At 37.4% G+C, this 19,945-nt stretch overlaps 1 protein-coding gene across 6 annotated transcripts in view; it reads left to right on the forward strand.

The window, feature by feature from the left end:
- Positions 1 to 19,945, forward strand: part of RAPGEF4 (Rap guanine nucleotide exchange factor 4) — a 152,007-nt gene that overhangs the window by 65,885 nt on the left and 66,177 nt on the right. For 5 of the 6 annotated variants that reach the window (XM_021552514.4, XM_021552515.4, XM_085584427.1 and 2 more), the window contains 2 exons: positions 1,112 to 1,184; positions 2,217 to 2,281. The exons of the other annotated variant lie outside the window; for it this stretch is intronic. In XM_021552514.4, coding sequence (XP_021408189.1) covers positions 1,112 to 1,184; positions 2,217 to 2,281 — 138 coding nt within the window. The remainder of the gene's footprint in view (positions 1 to 1,111; positions 1,185 to 2,216; positions 2,282 to 19,945) is intronic. 6 annotated transcript variants of the gene reach the window in all.

The following is a 19,945-nucleotide window of genomic DNA, read 5'->3' on the forward strand; positions in this document are numbered from 1 at the left end:
ACAGGCAACATTTTAAAAGTGAATACATCCAAGCAACTCCACAGAGCAAAGGTTAAAACTTTAAAATTAAAATTGTACTATTGCACTAAAATTGCACTGTCTCAATTATTATGTGTGCTTAGTTGAAACCTGCATGGATTTCAGCTGGTTGATTGCTCATGTTGAGCTCACTGCACACCCAAAGGACTGCATGAGGAATTTTACTTACGCTGAACATCAGAATCCCTATTGCACCAGTGTGTTTTCTGACAGTTCCATAAGGGAATCGTAATTGTTTATCCTTAATCATGACAGTAACGTAGTGTGATTTGAAGTAAAAATGTGTTTCTTATTCATTGAATGATTTGTATTTGATAAAAGAACAATTTTTCCCTTTGGTGTTATTTTTGTAGCTTCTTTGAGTTTCTTAAGCCTTAGACAGAGCTTTGAATCTTACTGATCATGTCATCAGCATTCACTGAAGAAAAATACCAGTCGCTGACATCAGTTACAATTGCATAGCTTATAGCGGTACAAAGGATGTTATTTTTACAGTTACAAATTTTCATCTGCTAATGAAAGTTTTTGTATGAGGATATACATAATATGTGTGAGGTCTGTGTTTCATAACTTTGTAGTTTCTGAATACTAAACTTAGTGTCTTAGGTTTAAATGTTTAGTTTTCCCACTACACCTTGTATATTTCAAATCGGACACTAAAACTGTTGTAGTACATGATTTTTATGAATCCTTAGCTTGTCTCCATTCCTATAATGAAGTAGCTTTCTAGCTTGGATTCTGATAAGTAGTGTAATTTCAAGTGAACTTTAAAACAGTCTTCATGGGAAATCACACAGCTAAGTAAAACATTGATTTATTAGAAACCTTAAAGTCATGCTTTGGGGAAGATGAAAGAGGAAACTGGTTTAGCACAACTTTAAAATTACAGCAGTGTGTACTCCAGTCAAGAAAGCAGACCTCGTAGTGTTAAGAGTAAAGACGTGTTTGATTGTCTCATAGCTCATATGTGTGTGAGAAGCACAAGGCAGGAGCACAAGAATAAATAGAATACATTTCCTTGATTGGCTTTATACACCTGTACCTGACTGAATGTGCCATCGCTGTCTTTCAGAAATATCGACAGTATATGTCTGGACTTCTCACTCCTCCTTATGGTGTTATGGAAACTGGCTCCAACAATGACAGTAAGTATGAGAGATTAGGTATGAGGTGGTGGGCAAGCAAATGAGAAAAGGAAAGAAAAGGGAAGATGGAGATTTTCCATGTTTGGGTATTGAAATTTAAAAATTTAATTCCAGTTGGTATTACAACTGCATTAATACTGCATGTAGTAGAAGACACTTTAGAACTTGCCCAACTGCCTTCCCAGCTTTGTACAAGTGTACACAGAGCTGTACCAAAATCTGCACTGTGACCCAGGCCTGTTGATTAAAACATACTGGATGATGTCGTGTAGCATTTTACCACTTGTGTTACATGAACCATGGAACATGGCCATGACTCCTGCTGGTAAAACAAATATAACAAACTGTTTCAATTTTTTTAGTTAGGATGGGCTACACAACTTGCTGGAGGATCTCGGTTAGTGCTTGAGCTTGCAGTAACCATGCTGCTCTCTAATCTTTGTTACATAGCTAAATAATTTTGGGTATGTCTCTGCCTCATGAGAGCTTGTCAAGCTGTGGGATAGCGCTGTAGGCATAAATCCAAGGGCAGCCTTACGTAAATCAAAGCACTTGTATTTATTTGCCAGGGATTTTCATGATGCCAGGCAGGACTGTGTCTGATGGCTAGCAATTGCATCTGCAAATTTTGTCTCCTATGTTTTCTTTGAAAGATAATAGTATAGAATAGTGTAGCAATGCTGATTAGTGCAAGCTCAATGTCACATTTGACTGTCAGGTACTGAGACACTGAGATAATGTTAAATGAAAAATTATAAGTAACTCCTGTATACATGCTTCAGATGTTAAATTTTGAAAAAGAACTGTGCTTAACAAGCTGTTTAAAATATTGACTGAAGTTAACTTTTTGTTCTTTTTGTGTTCACTGTAGGAAACTTTTTTCTGAATAAATGTTTTGCTCTTTAAAAATTGCAGATTAATGTGTATGTTATCAAAGTATTGAACCCTCAATTCGCTGTTCTACTAACAAATATTTTCACTGTCACTCAAAGAATGTACAGTATGTATTTATTTTCTGTATTCTTTTTTTAGGAATGCCAGATAAAGACAGTATGTCAAACAGTGCTCTTTGCCAAGTTTCTAAAAATTGTAATAAGGTAAATCCCACAGTTTTGCCTTTTTTTTTTTTTTTTTTTTTTTCCTAGAGGAGGTGGAATTTGGTTATGAAAAATGTAAAAGTATTCAGCATTCTGTTGGAAATAACTGAGTGCAAATGCAAGCATGTGGTTGATGCATTTGAGTACAGTATACAAATTATAAGAATACCTTAGATATTGTATCATTTAACTGAAGAAAGCAGCTAGTTTAGAATTATTACAAAGTGTACTGCTACCAAAGTTTATGTTTCAGTCTGCTTTCTTAGTCTTTGTTGGAAAAGTGCTGAGGATAAGGAAGAAAAGCAGCACTATGACAAGACCAGTGGATACCAGTGGATCATAAAATTCATTATTAAATCCCATTTTAAGGCTTACCTGAGTCTGAACTGATGCATAGGCATTGTTCTGGCCCTTTGCTCAGGGTGAATTTTCTCCTGTGTTCAGAGAGCAGCTTTACATCCCAGCTCTCCTTTGTAAAATAGTTCTGTGCCTTCAGCCTCTCCAGATGAGGATGCACATGAAAGAACTCATGAATATTTCTGTGCCAGTTTCAGTAGTGGGATAGAGTATATATATAGAATAATAGTGGGAAGAAATAGTTTCAGGCATTGCTGTAAAGATTGATAACTTCTAGAATTTCTGTATGGCAGGAGTAGAAAAGTTACAGTAATAAACAGATGCTCGGATGCTTTCCTTCTAGACATGGGAGTTTAATTGGATGCATTTGTGTGATGTCTTTAAAAGGTTACAGGTATTTTTATTGCACAAAAAGCATTTCTTGACAGCAGATGAAGACAAGGAATATTTTAGTGTGTTTACTTAATGCAAAAATAACTATTTCCACCTCTCCCTGTCTGTCTGTCTTGCTTCCTCAAGAGTACTGACCTTTTTTAATTGTCACATTTAGCTTTTTTTTAAGGTATACATGTAACAGTATGCAGTTCCTTTTCCTAGAGCCTTATTCACTAGCTATACTACTTCTGGACATAACCTTATCCTGTAGGAACATAAATATTTTTCCATGCACTGAGTAATTGTTCTTAGATACTTATCACCTTGAATTCTGTAAGAATTTTATGTAACAGTTATGAATTATGTCTAAGTGCTTCTTTAGGTTATTGGCATTTCAGTGGTACACTTGGAGTTAAGTCAGGGGTCTTTCTGGATTTCTCAAGGAAAGCACCAGGTGCAAAATTCAAACTATATTTTTGTGTTTTTTGAAGCAGATAGAAGTAACAGGTAAAGGTAAAAAGGTAAAAATATCTGTCTCCCCTAGAAGATAAAATCCCCCCAGTTATGCGATGGGAAGTGATGCTCAGCTAAGGGTGGTAAACACTCTCAGGTACAGAGTATTTTAGAAACTGAGCAAAATTTAATGATTAATACCTTTGCCAATAGCTGTGCTTTTCTAGCACAACAGGACTCTTTCTGCACAAAATAATTTCTTGGGTAGGAGACAGAACTTGACTAGGGCAGGCTCAAACTGCTCAGTGACTTTTACAAGAACAAAGTCCTTTGCAAACTGTATTATCTTCCTTTCCAAGCCATGTATAAAACAGACATCCTTCTCCCTCCCACGCTGTACACGTTTCCGTGGAGAGAAGCAGAGTGAGTAAAAAAGTGACAAATACTTGTCACCTTGTTTCATCCTGGAGGCGCTCAGACAGTCCCATAGCAAATGTGGCGGAAGAAGCTACACAGCATAGAAATGGTCCATGAATTCTAGTTCTTTGTTTACTCCATATGACCACAGCCCTCTTTAATTATGTTCAGTGAAAGGTAAATGCAGCAGAGGTAAATACACGAGTATTTTGTTTACTGCATGCAAACCTCATTCCTGCAGTATTAAACTGTGCAACTGTTACAGTGCTTACACAAAATGTCTCTTGCCCTTCATGCCCTGCAGTCTGGTGAACCATCAGGGAGTTACTGGAATTCCAGGGCCAAATTCCCAGAGTTATTGCCAGCTTTTCAAAACCAAAAATCAAGATATCAGAAAGCAGTGCTGTATTTCTAGATGTTACATACTTGCCTATTTTTAGGATGATGCATGACTCCCAAAATGACTAGTGCATCAAGGAAGGGCATTCATCCAAGGAAAGAGAAATGTTTTCAGGACATCTTTAGACTGCTTTAGATGGCCAGAATGATACCTATGAGGCAGGCACTAAATACAGCTCAGGGAGGCCTGCAGACTCCTCTGTAGTGTCCAGAAAAAGACTGAGGAACCCTCTGACATCCAGAGAAAGTTCCTCAAAATCTTTCATATGGCAAGAAGGCTTTACACTCTCAGACAGAAAAAGATAACATCTTCAGTACTTCTGATCATGATGCATTTATTTCAAAGTCTGTATGTTTTGTTTTCATTTTCCATGGAAGTTTATAACTGTAAATAATTTGCTTCAGATGAAATATAATGTATTCCACTCTGGAAATATGAAATGCATGTTTTTCTTTTTTAGCCTGTGGTGAGTCTTTTACAAGTACTCTAATAGATGTTTTTCCATAATTGCTAATTATTTGAGTTTCATCTTCATAGCTTAATTTTATCTCCTGTCACATCTATTAGTTTTTGATGAGTAACATAAGATTTTTCTTTTAATACATGCTTTGGAATTTTCTAACCATATGGGGATGTTTGGTTTTTCTAGTTCATTAAAATATACAAAAAATTTTCTATTAGGAGAAAGCAACAAAGAGATTCTTTTTACCAAATGTGAATTCATTTGCATTTGAGGTTACATTATTGCACATCATTTAATGCAATATAGCAGTTAAATTGAGCATAAAATACTGAGAGGGAGTATATTACTGTCCCCAGTTATATTTTGGGGAATGGAAACAAAGTAGATTTTATGCTGTCTTACATAAGGGAAAATGACAGAACGTCAATCTTTTTAACTGGGACAGAGCAATATCTGTACACTGGGCTCTCTCACTCTAATTTTTGAAAATTCCCATGGGGTAGAGTTGCATATGTGAGATGAATGTAACCCTAAAGACAAAATTACAAAATCAATAATAATTTCAAATACATTTTTGGAAAAGATACAGAAGAGTACTTAGAACACAGGGGAGGCCGGGTTCCAGCATGCAGACAGAATACTTAGTGATCCTGGTTCCATATATTACCAGCAGAGCTGGCAGCAGGGTTGCATGATACTTCCCACTACAGGACTCTCCTTCTTACAATTTGGCCACTTTTTCACTGTTAATGCTGAATTCGCCATGCTGAGAGTATGCTTCTGGCTGATTTTTAAATTGAAATGGATCAAACCTGTCTGACATTGAGCTGGAGGAAAATACATAGCACATACTAAATAGCTTTTTCCAGTTATCCACTGGGAATCCTGTCCTTTGGACTAGAAGCTTGATTTTTGGGGCTTGTTGGTGCAGTAAGGAGTACCACTGGTGAGCCCCTAGAAAATAACCGTATTGTTAAACATTGAAAAATGTCAGCTGAAACTGGCTCACCAGAGGCTTGGGGCAGTCTCACTGCAAATTTGTGCACTCAGGCTGTGGGCATTTTATGTGCAGAATTGCAGCACTGTGTTTGCTGCTGGGTTGCTTGAGCTTTCCTGTCTCAGTGCTTAACCGTGTAGGGTTTCTCTCAAGGGCTTCTTTTAGTTGCTAGAGTGGTATTTTGACTGTTACAAAGTGAGACACTGATTGAAAGCCAGAGTTGTCTCCCCTGTTCTTTTAGACCTTTTACTGGTACCCAAGTAGGAACAAGAAATAGCCCATTGGCCATGGAGATCTAAGATAGTTTGAAAGAAGAGGGTACTGGAGGAATGAGTTGTGGAGACAAAGGAATTAATATGGGTAAGAACAGAGGACACAGCCTCATTGAGAGCATGAATCTCCACTCTCTTATGGACTGCAGTGCTGAATGGTTTTTGCTATCAGCAAATGTCTTAAACTCCTTTGCAAATTGTGGATGCCTGAAAACATAGAAATTATACACAGAAAGAAGAGAAATGTATGATTTGTAAGTTATTTATTCAAGTAGTAGATAGTAAAAAAATTGCTAATGATTGAAGATGAAGGTTTATATTCTTTTCCATAATGGAATCTTCATAATGCAGTTTGCTGAAAGAACCCCCATATCCTTAATATGCCACACTAAATTTTGCTTGAAAGGAAGGCTAAAAAATTAAGTGCTCAAAAGCAGAGTATTTCAAAAATGGGCTGACTGAGCAGTGCTAATGAAGTCCTCTTATCTGTGTTTGTTATGGTACAGACTTTGATTACCTGCTCACATGCCTTTTTGTTGTGACACACTACATTAAAACAACGCCTTACCTCAAAAACCATGCTACCTTTCTTTTTGCACAGCTTCACCTCAGTGACTGTTTAAAACATACATAAGTTTGCTCCTTCTTCATTGAGACCATACATCCTTTAAGGAGGAAAATGCTTTTCATCTCCTTTGTACTGAGGAATCCATGCTGAACACAGAAGACAAAAGCAGATTAAGTTGTGTAAATTCATACAGTAATTCATACTATTGGATGAAGAATATGTATTCTTTTCTGAAATCTTTTATGCTGTATTTCCTTTATGTTCCCCATATTGTCTTCAGGTTTTTATTGTGATACAGAGTTGCAGGAGCTCCCCCTTGTGCACGAAGTAATATTCAAAAAACACATGGACTGAGTTTGTGAAGCTTACAGGTTGAAAAATCCCCTTTATGTTTTTCATTAAATGTCTCAAAATTCTCTAGACTAGAAGTCTATATTGGAAGTCTATATTGGAAGTGATTTATTTTAGGGTATTTTGTATGCCATAGCTCCTATAGATTGTGCTGCAATATTTCTGTGAAAGTCACCTTTTCATATGTCTTCTTTCCTGGCTAATATTATGTGGTAAAATATAGATTCCTTTCCTTTACTGAATTTTCAATAAGATGTAGATACTATGTGGATTTTTATGTATTTAAATAATTGGGGTGATTGTGAAAACAGTATTTTTCTTTTTAGTAGCTCTTAATGCATTTAATGTGCAGTTATGTCATAAAGATCTTAGAATTGATAGAGAAGGACATAATCAAGAGTTAATCCTCAAAGTATTGCAATTTCAACATTGCCTAGAAATAAACACAATCACTTTACTTCTGATTTCCCTACATTTCGGTTTACTTTTCCTGGATGACCATTGTCAAAGGGAAAGCCTATTAAGATATCCAGTGTATTGTCAAATGTGGACTTTGCTAGAGCATTAGCAGAATTGTAAAGGATATGTTTCACATGCTCTGATGTAATAGTGAGCCAAAAAAAAACCCAAAAAAAAACCCCCGAACTGAGAGTTCAGAATAGTTCTACCAAAGTGCAATTGCAAAATGTTTGTTTGAAAGCTGTACCATCTCCAATATACACATGAAAACTGTGTTAAAGGGTGACTTATTTTCTGTGTGGAGGGTTTATGTAGCTGCCCAGTGATACGTGTGCATTAATTTCTATTCTCACTGGCCTGTTCTCTTATACAATATTTGCATAGGATTAAAAAATAATTCCCTTTTGTTTTCTGTTTTTGAAATGATTCCATGAAAGCACTACATGCAAATATTTATAAATAATGTCTTTGTGCAGTCCTAACTGTACCCATTAATTTTCGGGGCTACTCTGATATTTTGGCACCAGTTTCACATATATGAAACTAATTTGCCTAGAGGTTTATTCAAGTTCTTCATTTTGCTGTAGATGAACTTGCTTAGGGTTCAATTATTATCACAGCCTGTAACAATTTGGCTAGTGCAGAGGCTGTGGATATAGTCCCTGGCAATGAGTCACACGATGACAGCTTATGGCAGGGAAATACAAAGACAGGAGTATGAGATGAGTAGGAGTCTGTGAAAAATACGCTTTTCGTATGTTAGTAAGGAACTTCAAAATGAAAAATGTGAAGGTCTTGATGTGTCAGCAGAGCTCTTTAATGTAAACAAAATTGTTAGTAAGTCTGATGACTTTCCTAAGTAGACTTTCCATAAACTAAATTGTTGCAGAATTGCCATGGAAGGTTAGGTATCTCCAGTTTCAGCCAAGTAGACAATATAGAGCTGCAGATTTCCCTTCTGAATGTCTTTGTGAATAGCAATACCTCAGAGGAAAGCTTTTAACACCCTATCTTCTTTTACACTAATCAGTTCCCTGATAACCTATGAAATTATCTATGATTCATGATTTTGTTGTGTACCCTGAATTCTGGAGGTCTTAATGGCAGTTTCTGCTGGAAATGGTTTCTTCTGCTGTGCCTAATCATAAGACTGAGCAGAGCAATACAGAACTAGCCAGAATAGCCCCAGGATGAAACCTGGAGATGTGGGGAGTGGTTCTCATTTGATCTAGTACTGTACAGGAACAAGTAGCATGGCACTGTGGAGAAGGAGAATCCTTAGTCCAATGTGTACATGTCAAGATAACTTAATTCTCTTCAGTACATAATTAATTTTAAGGATTCCTGAAGCTCTTTCATGAATTTGGATGAAAAAATTACAGTCTTTCTGTATGTTTCTTTCACTGAGGAGTTTTCATTTTGGTGATTCTATCAATAAATAGAGCTACCTATAATGATAGTGAGAGTGGTAAGAGATGGAGGCAAGACTTCTCTTGGTGGATGAATTAAACTTTTTGGAAACAAGGACAGAATTTCTCAAGCTAGAGGACCTAAAGGAATACTCTATTTTAAATTTTATCCTTGTTTTCTAAGAGCAGTAATGTGAGACTACTAAATATATGTAGTTGTGTTTCAGTCTTAAAATGTAAAAAATTGCCACATTTATTTCTTGGAAGAAGATGAATAATGGGGAAAAATAGTCACTTGTGTCAAATAACATAGTACAGTTGAGTTGTCAGCACCTAAAGAGGAAGCCTCCCTTTTCTGTAAAACATTGCAGAAGCAGCTACTGCCCTTGACTCAGAAATGGAGCACTGAGCTTGGAAAAGGGTCTGCATTTGTATCCTGCCTTGAGAGCTGCAATGACTTTCTGAGTCAGCGAAACTACCTGCAAGATCCAAGTCAGGGTAGTGTGGGTTTTATCCTAAAGGAGGAGTGAAAAGCTGAAAAATGAGTGGTATGGGAAGGAAAGAGACTTCTGTTACCAGCAGAATAATCTGTGTACTCAAGTCAGTGCTAGAGCTAACCTGTATGAGTTTTTATTTTCATGACTTTTAGATCTGAATATTAATGTATATGATCTCCACAGTATTTTTTGAATGAAGAGTCCCCTTAAAATGTATTCATTGTTATTTTGATGCTCTCCACTTATGTTGCCATTCATTTTTATTCTTATTTTTATTCAGAATTTATTACAGTTTGTGTGCATTCTAAAGCTTTGAAATTCTTGTTTGTTTTGGGTGCTTTGATGCAAAGCAGGGATGGAGTCCTCTGCTATAAAGAGCTTTCAGTCAGAGAAAAAACAGAGTGACTATCAGACAGAAATATGCTGGTTTACTTTGAACATCATAAGGCATGAGATTCATGGTTGTTCATGTTTCTAATGAATTTTCTTATAGGAGTTTATTGTGATCAATCCTTGGTGTGATAATCCTAAATCATGCTGAAAGTGGAAGGGAGAAGTTCAGAAATCAATAGAAATATGCAAAACTAAATGATATATATTTCTTTGTTAAAATTGTATTTTGGAGGGGATCTGACTTGTGCTGCTGACCTCTTTCAGGGTATCAGTGTAATCAAGTACTAACCCATCTGACTAACCTCACAAAAGGGTGGTGGAGGTGCTTGGGGTAGCACAGGGAAGGCATTTTGGCTAAAGAGACATTTTTCCTTTCAGACTTCTCTTGCCTTAGCTGAATGAGTGTTGCTATTGCAGTTTACATAAATAACCTAAATAATGGAAAAAATTACATAAATTCCTAGAAAATACTAAAATTTGTAAATTATTGTGGATTAGGTGTGGGACCATCTTTCCACAGGAATATCACTCTGAGTTCCACTTGTCTGAGAACACAGCCTACTACCTTCTCTGCCAGTGCTGGCAAGGGCAGTCTGAGAATATGTATTGTGGAGTCACATTTGATGACTCTTGCTTCTTGACCGTGTTTTCTTTGAGATTCTTTCCCAACCCCTAAAAAACATGCACATATGCTCCATTTATCTCTTGCAGTTGAAAGGCAGGAAGAGTGGGTAATTATACTGAGAAAAAAGATAGTCCCTTTCAAGGTTCATATCTTCAGACAAGTCAAGCGTATACAAGTAACACATTTGGCACTTATATTTGAAACAGCAAAAGGAATTTTTTTGAATCTTGTAATTATTTTCTCAAGTTTGGCAGAAAAATTGGATCAGGGATCTTAAAATCAGATTCTTTCTAGTCACTCATATTGTCTCTCACAAAGCATTTTGACTGCCTGTCCTGCATTGCATGCTGGAAATTGGTATTCCACAAAGTCAATTATAGTTCTGAGCCGGTAAGAAGTAATCAATGTGTCTGATCTGATCATTTAGCAGCATCTTTTTTTCTTGTGCAGGGATGACAAAAATTTGAGAGGTTAATAAATAGTGGGAAAAAGCTGTCCAATGATTTTGTTCTTTCTCTTGTGTTAGCTAGTCAAGAGCAGAAGCCTGTTGTGCTGGCTGCACACAAATAGCACCACAAGTGTCCAGTTTGTGGGGCTCATTGAGAGCCATTCCAAGTCAGAATTGCAGAGGTAAAAATGTCAGATCTCTATGGCAGAGCTGAAAATGTAATTGGGGCTCTTAGCACCTGTGATGGTTAAGGAGAAAGTGCTGTTGAGGTATTTATGATTTATGACTTTCATTACTTATTCTCTTTGTGAATTTCCTTCTGAAAAAAGGCTTGGCACAAGACTCTGAACGTGTTTGATCTTTGTGTACTTCATCATCAGTGATTCAGCTGTCTTAAAATTAAAGATAGCAGTTAGTGAGAAAATACAAATACATGTCGCTGAGTTGAATAGTAAAAAAAAAAAATTGAAATTAAAAGAATACTTAATTTAGGCTCCAAAATAAAATTTTAAAAAACCCGGTTTATTTCCAATACAGATTGATACTGCTTTTATTAGGATTACTCAGACACACTTGTTTTCATCTTAGTAAATGAAATTATTTATAACCAATTTGTTTAATAACCACAAAGATGAACTGGATGGAGGAAAAGCCAGTACCTTATCAGGAGAATTATGATTATGTCTCCATAAACCTCCAGTACTGCTCTGTCCATCCTCTTTCTTTATAGTAACTGACTTCAAGAATCTGAGGAGCCTAAAGGAACACCTTCTCTTCTCTTGTGCCATTCTTTCCTTGTAGCCTTTTGCAGAATGGCTCAGGTGGTTACTTTTCTCCCAAATTATTTTCTGACCCAGCTCACCCTGAAGTCTCCTGGGCAGTGACTCCAGAAGCAGAAGTAGGAGAGTGGCTGTGCACCCGGGAGATGTTGGGATCATCGGCTCCCAGAGCAAGCACATTTGGGCCCAGGAATAGCCATGGCTCTGTGGCTGCCCTTCCACAACAGCTTCCAGTGTCCTGCACCAGGGTTGCAGGGCTTTTCTTCTTCTGTGTACCCTCTCCTATGTCACTTCTGTCAGTGCCCGGCTGTGTGTGCCCTCTCTTCTAGCTAGCCTCTTGTAAGGGAGTAGAACTGTCAGAAGAACATAAACCTTTTTTCTAGACTTAACTTTCTTCAGTTTTGGATGAAAATGAGCTTCCTGGCCAGGGCCAATACAAACTACAGGATAGGGCCTGGGTGTGGGATTCAAGAAGGCAGTGGTCCTATTTGAGACTGCTGTGATCTGTCTGCAGCTGTAAATGTCTGATCTCAGCACAAGGCTCTGCTGAGTCTGACAGCTGTGGACTGACACTCTCTCCTGCCCCAGAGCCAGCATTTCTGCCTGCATCAGCTGAGCAGGAAGCAGAGGGAGAATTGGCAGGGAATTGCTTTGTGAGGCCAGCTTGCAGCTCTCTTGCATTTCACTGCTAAATTACAAAGGAATCTCTGTGATTTCAGTCTCCTGTATATAAATATAGATTTATATAATGTATTCCTGTTACTTTTGTAGTATATAGAGACAGGCATATATTTGTTCCCCTCTCCCTACATCCTCTATAGTTGTCTTAATTGTGTTTAGAGCTAGTCTAGATTAGGGATTTTTAACTAGTAGTCTGCAGGCTGCTATTCCAAATGACACTGAGAAGCAAACCTGAGAAGTGCCTATTGTCACTGGCTGAACAAGGTTCCTTATTTTGACTGAGAAAACTGTAGGGATCCACAAGATAAAGGATCCTTTCCCTTTTGTTTCCCCTGATTCAGTTCAGATTCTGCTCAGTGTCAGCGTTAGCTGCTGTGCATTCCAGGATGATGTTGGAAAACCTGTGTTGACAAAACTGTAACAGTAAGGTTTCTGATGTTCCTTGTGCTGTAAATATATGGCCACTGCCACAGCAGTCCTGGGCCTGTGTTATAGAATGTCTCTCCTGTCATCCTGGTATACTTCAAACTGGGGGAGAGGAGACCAGGGGCTACCTTGTTAGAACTCCTGAATGCTACTTACTCTGTTCAGTTACTTCAGTGTTCCAGTCAGTGTTCTTGAAATGCTGTCTTTTTTGTTTTGTGCTTTTCTGCTGTGTGTTTCAAGGTAGAGAACCTGGATTTCTGCCTGAAAAGTGACTTTGTGACAGTACAGGTGCTGGACAATCTGCGATAATACTGGCCTTCAATATAACAGAAGTTCCTCAGGGCAGGATGCTTTTTCCTTTCCCCAAGACAGTCTCCTATCCAACTGTTATAGAGAAGGTGAAGATTTCTACATTATTACAGAAATCCCAGAGTTTTTTAAACACAAGTTAGCTGGGAATACTCTGTCTACATTCAGTATTTCTAGGCAAACTGATTTGGATTACAGTAAGTAAATTTCTCTAGAACAGCATTTTCACACCAGATTTTCATTTTCATTATTTGCTTAATGTGGTGCAACAGTTTTTATCCTTTACACAACCCACTAAGAGTCACTGAAAGTCAATTAAACCAAATAAGATTTGAGATTATGTTTAGAAAGGGGCTGAGTGGTTGACAGATGGCAGGGACAGAATTTCAGCTGGACAAAACAATACTTTTATCAATAATATGGAAATCAATACCAACATTGAAGAGAAATGGGAAAAAGAGGATAAATTACAAAATACATATAATAGGTGTTCTTTTTTTTTTTCATAAGGATGGGGCGGTTCTGTGATATCCCTAAAAGCCAGACATCACAGAATTTACACAGCTTGGGCTACATACTGAGAGAGGTAAAAAGAGGTCATCTCTTTCAGAAACATGCTGTGGTGAATTGGTATGTAAAGAGATGTTAGCTGGGGAAAATGTCAGGTGGAGTAATTTTGCCTCTCCTTACCCATCTTGGGTTAATTACTGCAGTGTTCTGTGTGCATTTGTAGAGCCAGTTTTTTTCTCAAGTTGCAATAAAGATTCATTTAGCAACAGAAGCATCTCAGAGTATGTTTAGAAATGTCTGTCTCTCAGCAAGTAGTTAATGAGGGAAAATGAGCTAAATTCAAAATAAGAAAAATGTGAACAGGCCTGCTTTATATAGTAGCAAGTTAGCAGCAAATTGTAGAAAGTTAGAAAGAGAGAAGAAGCAAATTTGGAAATATGAAATATTTATTATTGTCCTATTGAAATATTATTTTGTTGTAATTGTCAGAAATGAAAAGTATTATTCTTCTGCTATTTAATCAGAGAATATCTACTGTTTGCACAGATGCACATTCAGTCAATATCGCTATTTTATTTACTGATTATTCCCAATGCACTATGGAATTAATATGAAAAACAACATATTGATCTGTCTTGTTCAAATCAATAATTTGATTCCAAATGCCTTTGTATGTTTTTAATCAATGCCATTACTGACACTCTAAAGAGCACCGAATGAACTGATTAACTAATACAGGAATTATGGCTTCTTTTCATGCTACTTAAATGTGTAAAACCACAATTGGATTTGACCATAAAATGAAAAAAAAGCCCTTATCCTACACAGCCTGAGAAACTTGGATTAGATAGGGTATGTAGCATGGTTCAACACATCAACACCCACCACTTTGACAAGCTTTTGTAGACATCAAGGGAAATAGAAGTTTTAAGGAAGATAAGAAGGTTGTTTTGTGGATGTTTGTCAAGAGCAGAATGCATATCTTTTCCACTGATACACAAATATGTAAATTAAACCAGTGCTTGATGGGTTTTTTTAATGTTTATGACAGAAGACTTTAAACCATTGAAGTAGAGAAGTACCTGGCTGAAAAAAGAGTGTTTGTGCTCTTTGTAAAATGTGTTCTGATTAAGCCATCAGTTTTGGATTTCTTTCCTCTGTTTATTTTCATATTCAGCAGAAACAACCGTTTACCTTTTTAGGAAATATATTCCATGTTGATGGAAAACATCAATATAGATTAATAAAAATCTCCTGAGATGTAGGACACCAGAAGGTGTTGCACTGGATATTGTTAGATTATTCCTTCTCAGTTTTATTTTTAGCAAAAAATTATCTCTGAAAAAGATGGCAGGAAGAAGAAAAAGGAGTCGATAGGGAAGCTGGACTCTGAGGCTCATGTGCTGCACTCCTTCAATGTTTCATCATTTCATGTACTTTGACACAATGCATGGTCCTGAACTTGGAGAATAAGGAACATGAAGTCACCAGAAGAAGCATAAAACGGGGTTAAATTAACTTCGCTTGCCCTCTTGTCAGAGGCTTTACCTTGTTGCTGACCTCCCCAGGGAATTGAGGAGGTAGCCTTCAATGTCCTCTAGCCCTCTCTCACTTTGATGACTCTTTCTTTCTGTGTTCAAAATAATTTTAAAGTTCCCAGCATGAATTTGTAGACACTAGACTTCCAGGATTCCAGTTGCAGCATTCAGCAGTGTTTTCAGTTGCTTACTCTCATCATTTGTTGAAGTTGCGAGTGAACACTGTTGTTCCTGTTTTACCATGGAGAGATTGAGTCACTCAGCGGTGAAATGGTTAGTGGGAATCACACAATACATAAACTGCTGTCACCCAGGAGCCAGTGGTCCTCTTGCCTCACTTGGGTAGTGTTTTGACTACAGTGAAGTCAAGAATTTTGCTCTAATTTTAACAGGTTCACAGTTTCACACATAATTCACACCTCCATGCAGGTTTTGGCACCCTTATGTTTCACATGAAATCACTTAATCTAAAATTTCACTACCTCATCCTCAGAAGGCAGTTCTGGCATCTGGATGTAATTGAAACCTAGGAGAGCCCATCCAATCCTGTTTTCTAGACAGAGTACCTTCTGGGACTCTTGAAGGTGGGAGATGTTTGCCAAAGTTGAAAAGGTATCTAGAAGAAAGTTGGTTAAATCCTCCAGAAGCTCACTAATTTTCAACCTCCCTTCAGCTGTCTTTTGAATAGATGCTGTGTGTCTAGAGCATGCATGAGAGACAGGCCTTAAAAACTGGCAAACTTGCTACCTAATATTTATTGTACTTTTAAAGTCTTTGTCATTATAGCTTGCTTCTAATGAAGTAAGTAATTTCAGGTAAGCATACTTTTAAAGCCATGGATACTAAGAAACCAGTAGTTTGCATGAGAGACAAAAAAAAAATGTTTTATTCTTTTGTAGGTTAAAGAAATGCAGAGCAGAGAAAACCTGACAGCACTGGTTGGAACCTCGTTATGATAACTGTAGTCACACCTCTATCAGAATATTGGGAATGCTCACAGCAGAGTTAGCATTTTCTGACATTTTATTCAATGCGGGCAGTGCAGTTATAGCAGCTGTTTCATTGTAGCAGGGAAGTAGAAAAATGACGAGAAAATAAGACATCATTAGCCGTGTTCTGGGGGGCTTTGTGCACTGGTCATAGTCTGTTTCAATATTCTTTTTCCCTTTGACATTCACCGTGAAGTGTCATTTTTGGTAATGGCGGAATCATTTTGTGTTAAAAGGAGGGACATTTATAATTTATCAAGGAAACATTGTAGAAGTGTTAATAATGTGAATTCAATTTAACTTCCTAAAATAAATTTGCTATGCTGAATATTTGAGAATTTAAAGAACACATTTTCCTGTTTATGCATTAAAAAATGTAGACTACTAAAGAAAAGCAATTTTAGAATGTATTTTAAAATACAGCATAGTCTTCACATTGTATTACATTTAAAAATACAGATTTTAAACCAGTTATCATTACTATGACTATTTTGATAGTAGCCCATTTACTGACAGTATTCAAAGCATTTTACAAAGGTAGAAATTATTAGTATTCCTCTCTCCAGAAAGAGGAAAATCAAACACACTGTGATTAATTAATTTATATAAGGTCATACAGTCAAAAAAAACAGAATAAAACTGGGCTGTCTTTAACCAGTGGCCCTGACAATTTCTACTAGGCTATTTTGCTTGGTTTAGATAGTTTGTAGTTAGATTATGGGTGTTTAGATTACAGGTGCTATAGCTTTATGAAACTCAGAAGATTTTTTAGAATTTGATAATTTTCTTCCCTAATCTTGCAAACATCCTGTGACTGTGTGCTTATCTATTCATACCTTGCCATTCTTCCTATTTTGCTGTTCACAGATGTTTGTTAAGAAATTAGAATAGTTGTCTTCTGTGAGTGTGGGTGGCTTCAAGATCCTTTGGTAGTACAATTTGAGACTGTCTAGACTGGTCCTTTTCAAACAAGTGATCTTCTTGGGTAATTTGTCCTTTGTTAGTTGCCAAGTATTTGTTAATTGTTAAGTCCCCTACCTAAGACTTGGCATGAGGTTAATCATTGTCAGTTTTGGACTTTTCCAATTACAAGATGTGAGCTGGTACTTTGCTTTTTGGCTGCCAATGCTGTCTTCTGGAGCACAAGCTGGTTCTCCCAGCTATTGTATATGTTTGTTAACCAGCCCAGAGAATGAATTGTTTACAGCATGATAGGAGTGATTATTGCATTTCTGTTTCCTTTTTTGTTTTGTTTTGTTTTGTTTTCTGAGGGGGTGTGCTGAATCTCCCTGTATGGGCCATTCATCTAAGAGTTGGACTTGATGATCCTTGTGGGTCCCTTCCAACTCAGAATATTCTATGATTGGTTCTGTGACTAAATAAGGTAATCTGGGTGGGATCCAGAGCTCAGTGCTGGTACCATGTCCCAGCCATCGAAAGTCCCCAGAGCAGGGAGTGTGCCAAGGTTTCTTATGCACCATGCACCCTCAGGGGTTAGAGGTCATCACATAGATAATTTTCTGATTACAAGCATTGGTCAGTACAGCAGCATAATCTCCATAGGGCTACTCCAGAGATCTGGTATAGGTTAGTATAGTCACAGAGCACAGAATATGCTGTGTTGGAAGGGATGGTCTCACAAGGATAATAAAGTCCAGCACCTAAGTGAATGGCCCATATGGAGATTGGCCTGCAACTTTGATGTTATTAGCACCATGCTCTGACCAACAGAGCTTATCTCAGGGGAACTCCTGCAATATTGATTAAATTTTCCTTCAAATTTTGACAAAAATGTGTTCCAAAGGATCTTTTTATGATGAGATCTTTGGTCAGCTGTTTCTCTCATATTCAGCAATCTGCATTCAATAAGGGTATTGTTTTCCCTGTAGTATCCTAGCAGAGGTTGGTGCAGTCTTCATCGACACTCTTTCACTTCAGCTGGAAATAGGACCAAGGGAGTTAATTTCAAGATACTCTATCCAAGACTGCTTTCCAGATGAACATGCACTCCAAAAGCTGTGATACTGTATGCTCCAAAAGCTGTGATACTATATGCTCTGCTGTTACATAGTTATTCTGTAGTGCTGGAAGTAATGGCCTGTATTTGAAAAAAAAGTCACCTCTGCACTATCTTTGGAACTCTTATCTCTGCCTTTGGTCTGAAGCAGCACAAATAGATGACATTACAAAAAGTTTGAGGAAGAATGGTGGGAGTGCAATGGTGAGAGTTGTGTGGGAGGACAGTGGGGAGGGACTCTGCCTAGTTGTCAGCTAGCTGTATCCTACTGGCTGGCTATAATTTTGCCAGTATTGTGGGAATGGGTTTTTTTGTTTATTTTATTTCTTCCCATGTGAACCAGATAGGGCACTAGAAGTCTTTTGGGAGATGTATACAAAGATATTCAAAAATGTCAGTCAAAAATGTAAGTTGTCAGTAGGCATCAGGAGTCATTTGGAACCAGTAAGAGCTAAGGATGCTCTGCTCCCTGAAATACACTTAGGAGAATCAGTTGTTGAGGGCCTGGCTCAAAATTCATTGAATCAGTTAGGGAGTTCCTAGTGATTTCAGTGGGATTTGGATTAGACCATAAATCACCAATAGTGGTAAATACTGAGGATGCAAAACAAGCAGACCTCTCTTAGTGATGCGGTGTTGTGGTGTTGCTGCTGACACCTTTCAACACATGTGTGGCTTTTGTCCTTTGTTTGTTCTGGATCCCCTTGACAGCCAGCAGGAAAACAGAAGTCACTTGCAATTCTTTTCAGTTCCCCAGCTGAAATAAAGGGATCAACAGTAGTGCACAGGTTTATCTGATCGCCCTGGTAACATGCTGTGGTTAACTCCAATCAATACTGAAACTTGTTCTCTGTTCAGATACGAGCTACACTGAGGTCATGTGAAAAAAAAAAATATTCATTGGCTTTTACTTCATTTCACCTTAGTTCTTTGCAATACACATATCCTAGGTTTGCATTTGAGAATAGTAAATTAAGTTCCCTTCATCACTTGATTTTATAGATCCAAATTGCTGTAGATCTAAAGCATTCATTCATATGTAAAGGCTCAGAAACATCCCTTTACAGCTATTTAACAAGGGGAATAGAAAAATCTATTTTTGTAAGACATGTTCTTGGATTTTATTAGGCAGATTCAAATAAGTTGACAAATACAGATCTCATGGTAGGTCTCTATTATTGTTGTTCATTTTATTATTTATTTGTCTGCATATTGCTCAGTGATGTAAGAAACATTAAAATAAAGACAGGCCTTGCCCTGCAGCTTGAAATCTAAGGCCTATTTCTCCACAGATTAAATGTGTGCATAAAATTATACACATGAATAGTCCTATTTAAATCTGTGGTATTGCTCTCATGCATAAATATTTGAATCTTGAAAGGAATGGAGGCTAAAATTATTACTTTCTCTGCTTCACCCCAATTTAAATAGGGAGTTTTGTGATTGGCTTTGTGAAGGGCTTGTTTGAATGGCTCAAATGTGAATCCATAAATGTACAGATAGGGAGTTTGTCAATGTTAATGCTAAAAGCCTTTTTAGCACAGTTTCTCATAACAATTTTCTGCTTTCCCCTACCAAAACCAGCAGCTTTCCCTTCTCCACCCTCCAGACCATATGATCTCCTGCTCTACAGGGAAGATCAGCAGGTTACAGCAAACTGTGTGTTCTTTCTCTCTCGCTGAAGAAAAACTAAGAGCAGTTACACTGGTCACTCCTGTGGTCAGGAGATGAATAATGGTTTGTAAAGTATTGTAATTGGCTTGCTTATGTGAGCTCTTTGCCTGATAAATTTTCCCTTATTCAGAAGTCCTGAAAAATGGGATCATCAAGGACCTCTGTTCCACATGTATGTACTTTAGTTTCATTAATTCTTCAAAGATACCAGGATGTGTTAAGAAGTTAAGAATTAAACACTCCTCATTCTCTGCTGT

Source organism: Lonchura striata, chromosome 7 (genome assembly GCF_050655825.1).
Source record: "Lonchura striata isolate lonStrDom1 chromosome 7, ASM5065582v1, whole genome shotgun sequence".
Taxonomy (NCBI): domain Eukaryota; kingdom Metazoa; phylum Chordata; class Aves; order Passeriformes; family Estrildidae; genus Lonchura; species Lonchura striata.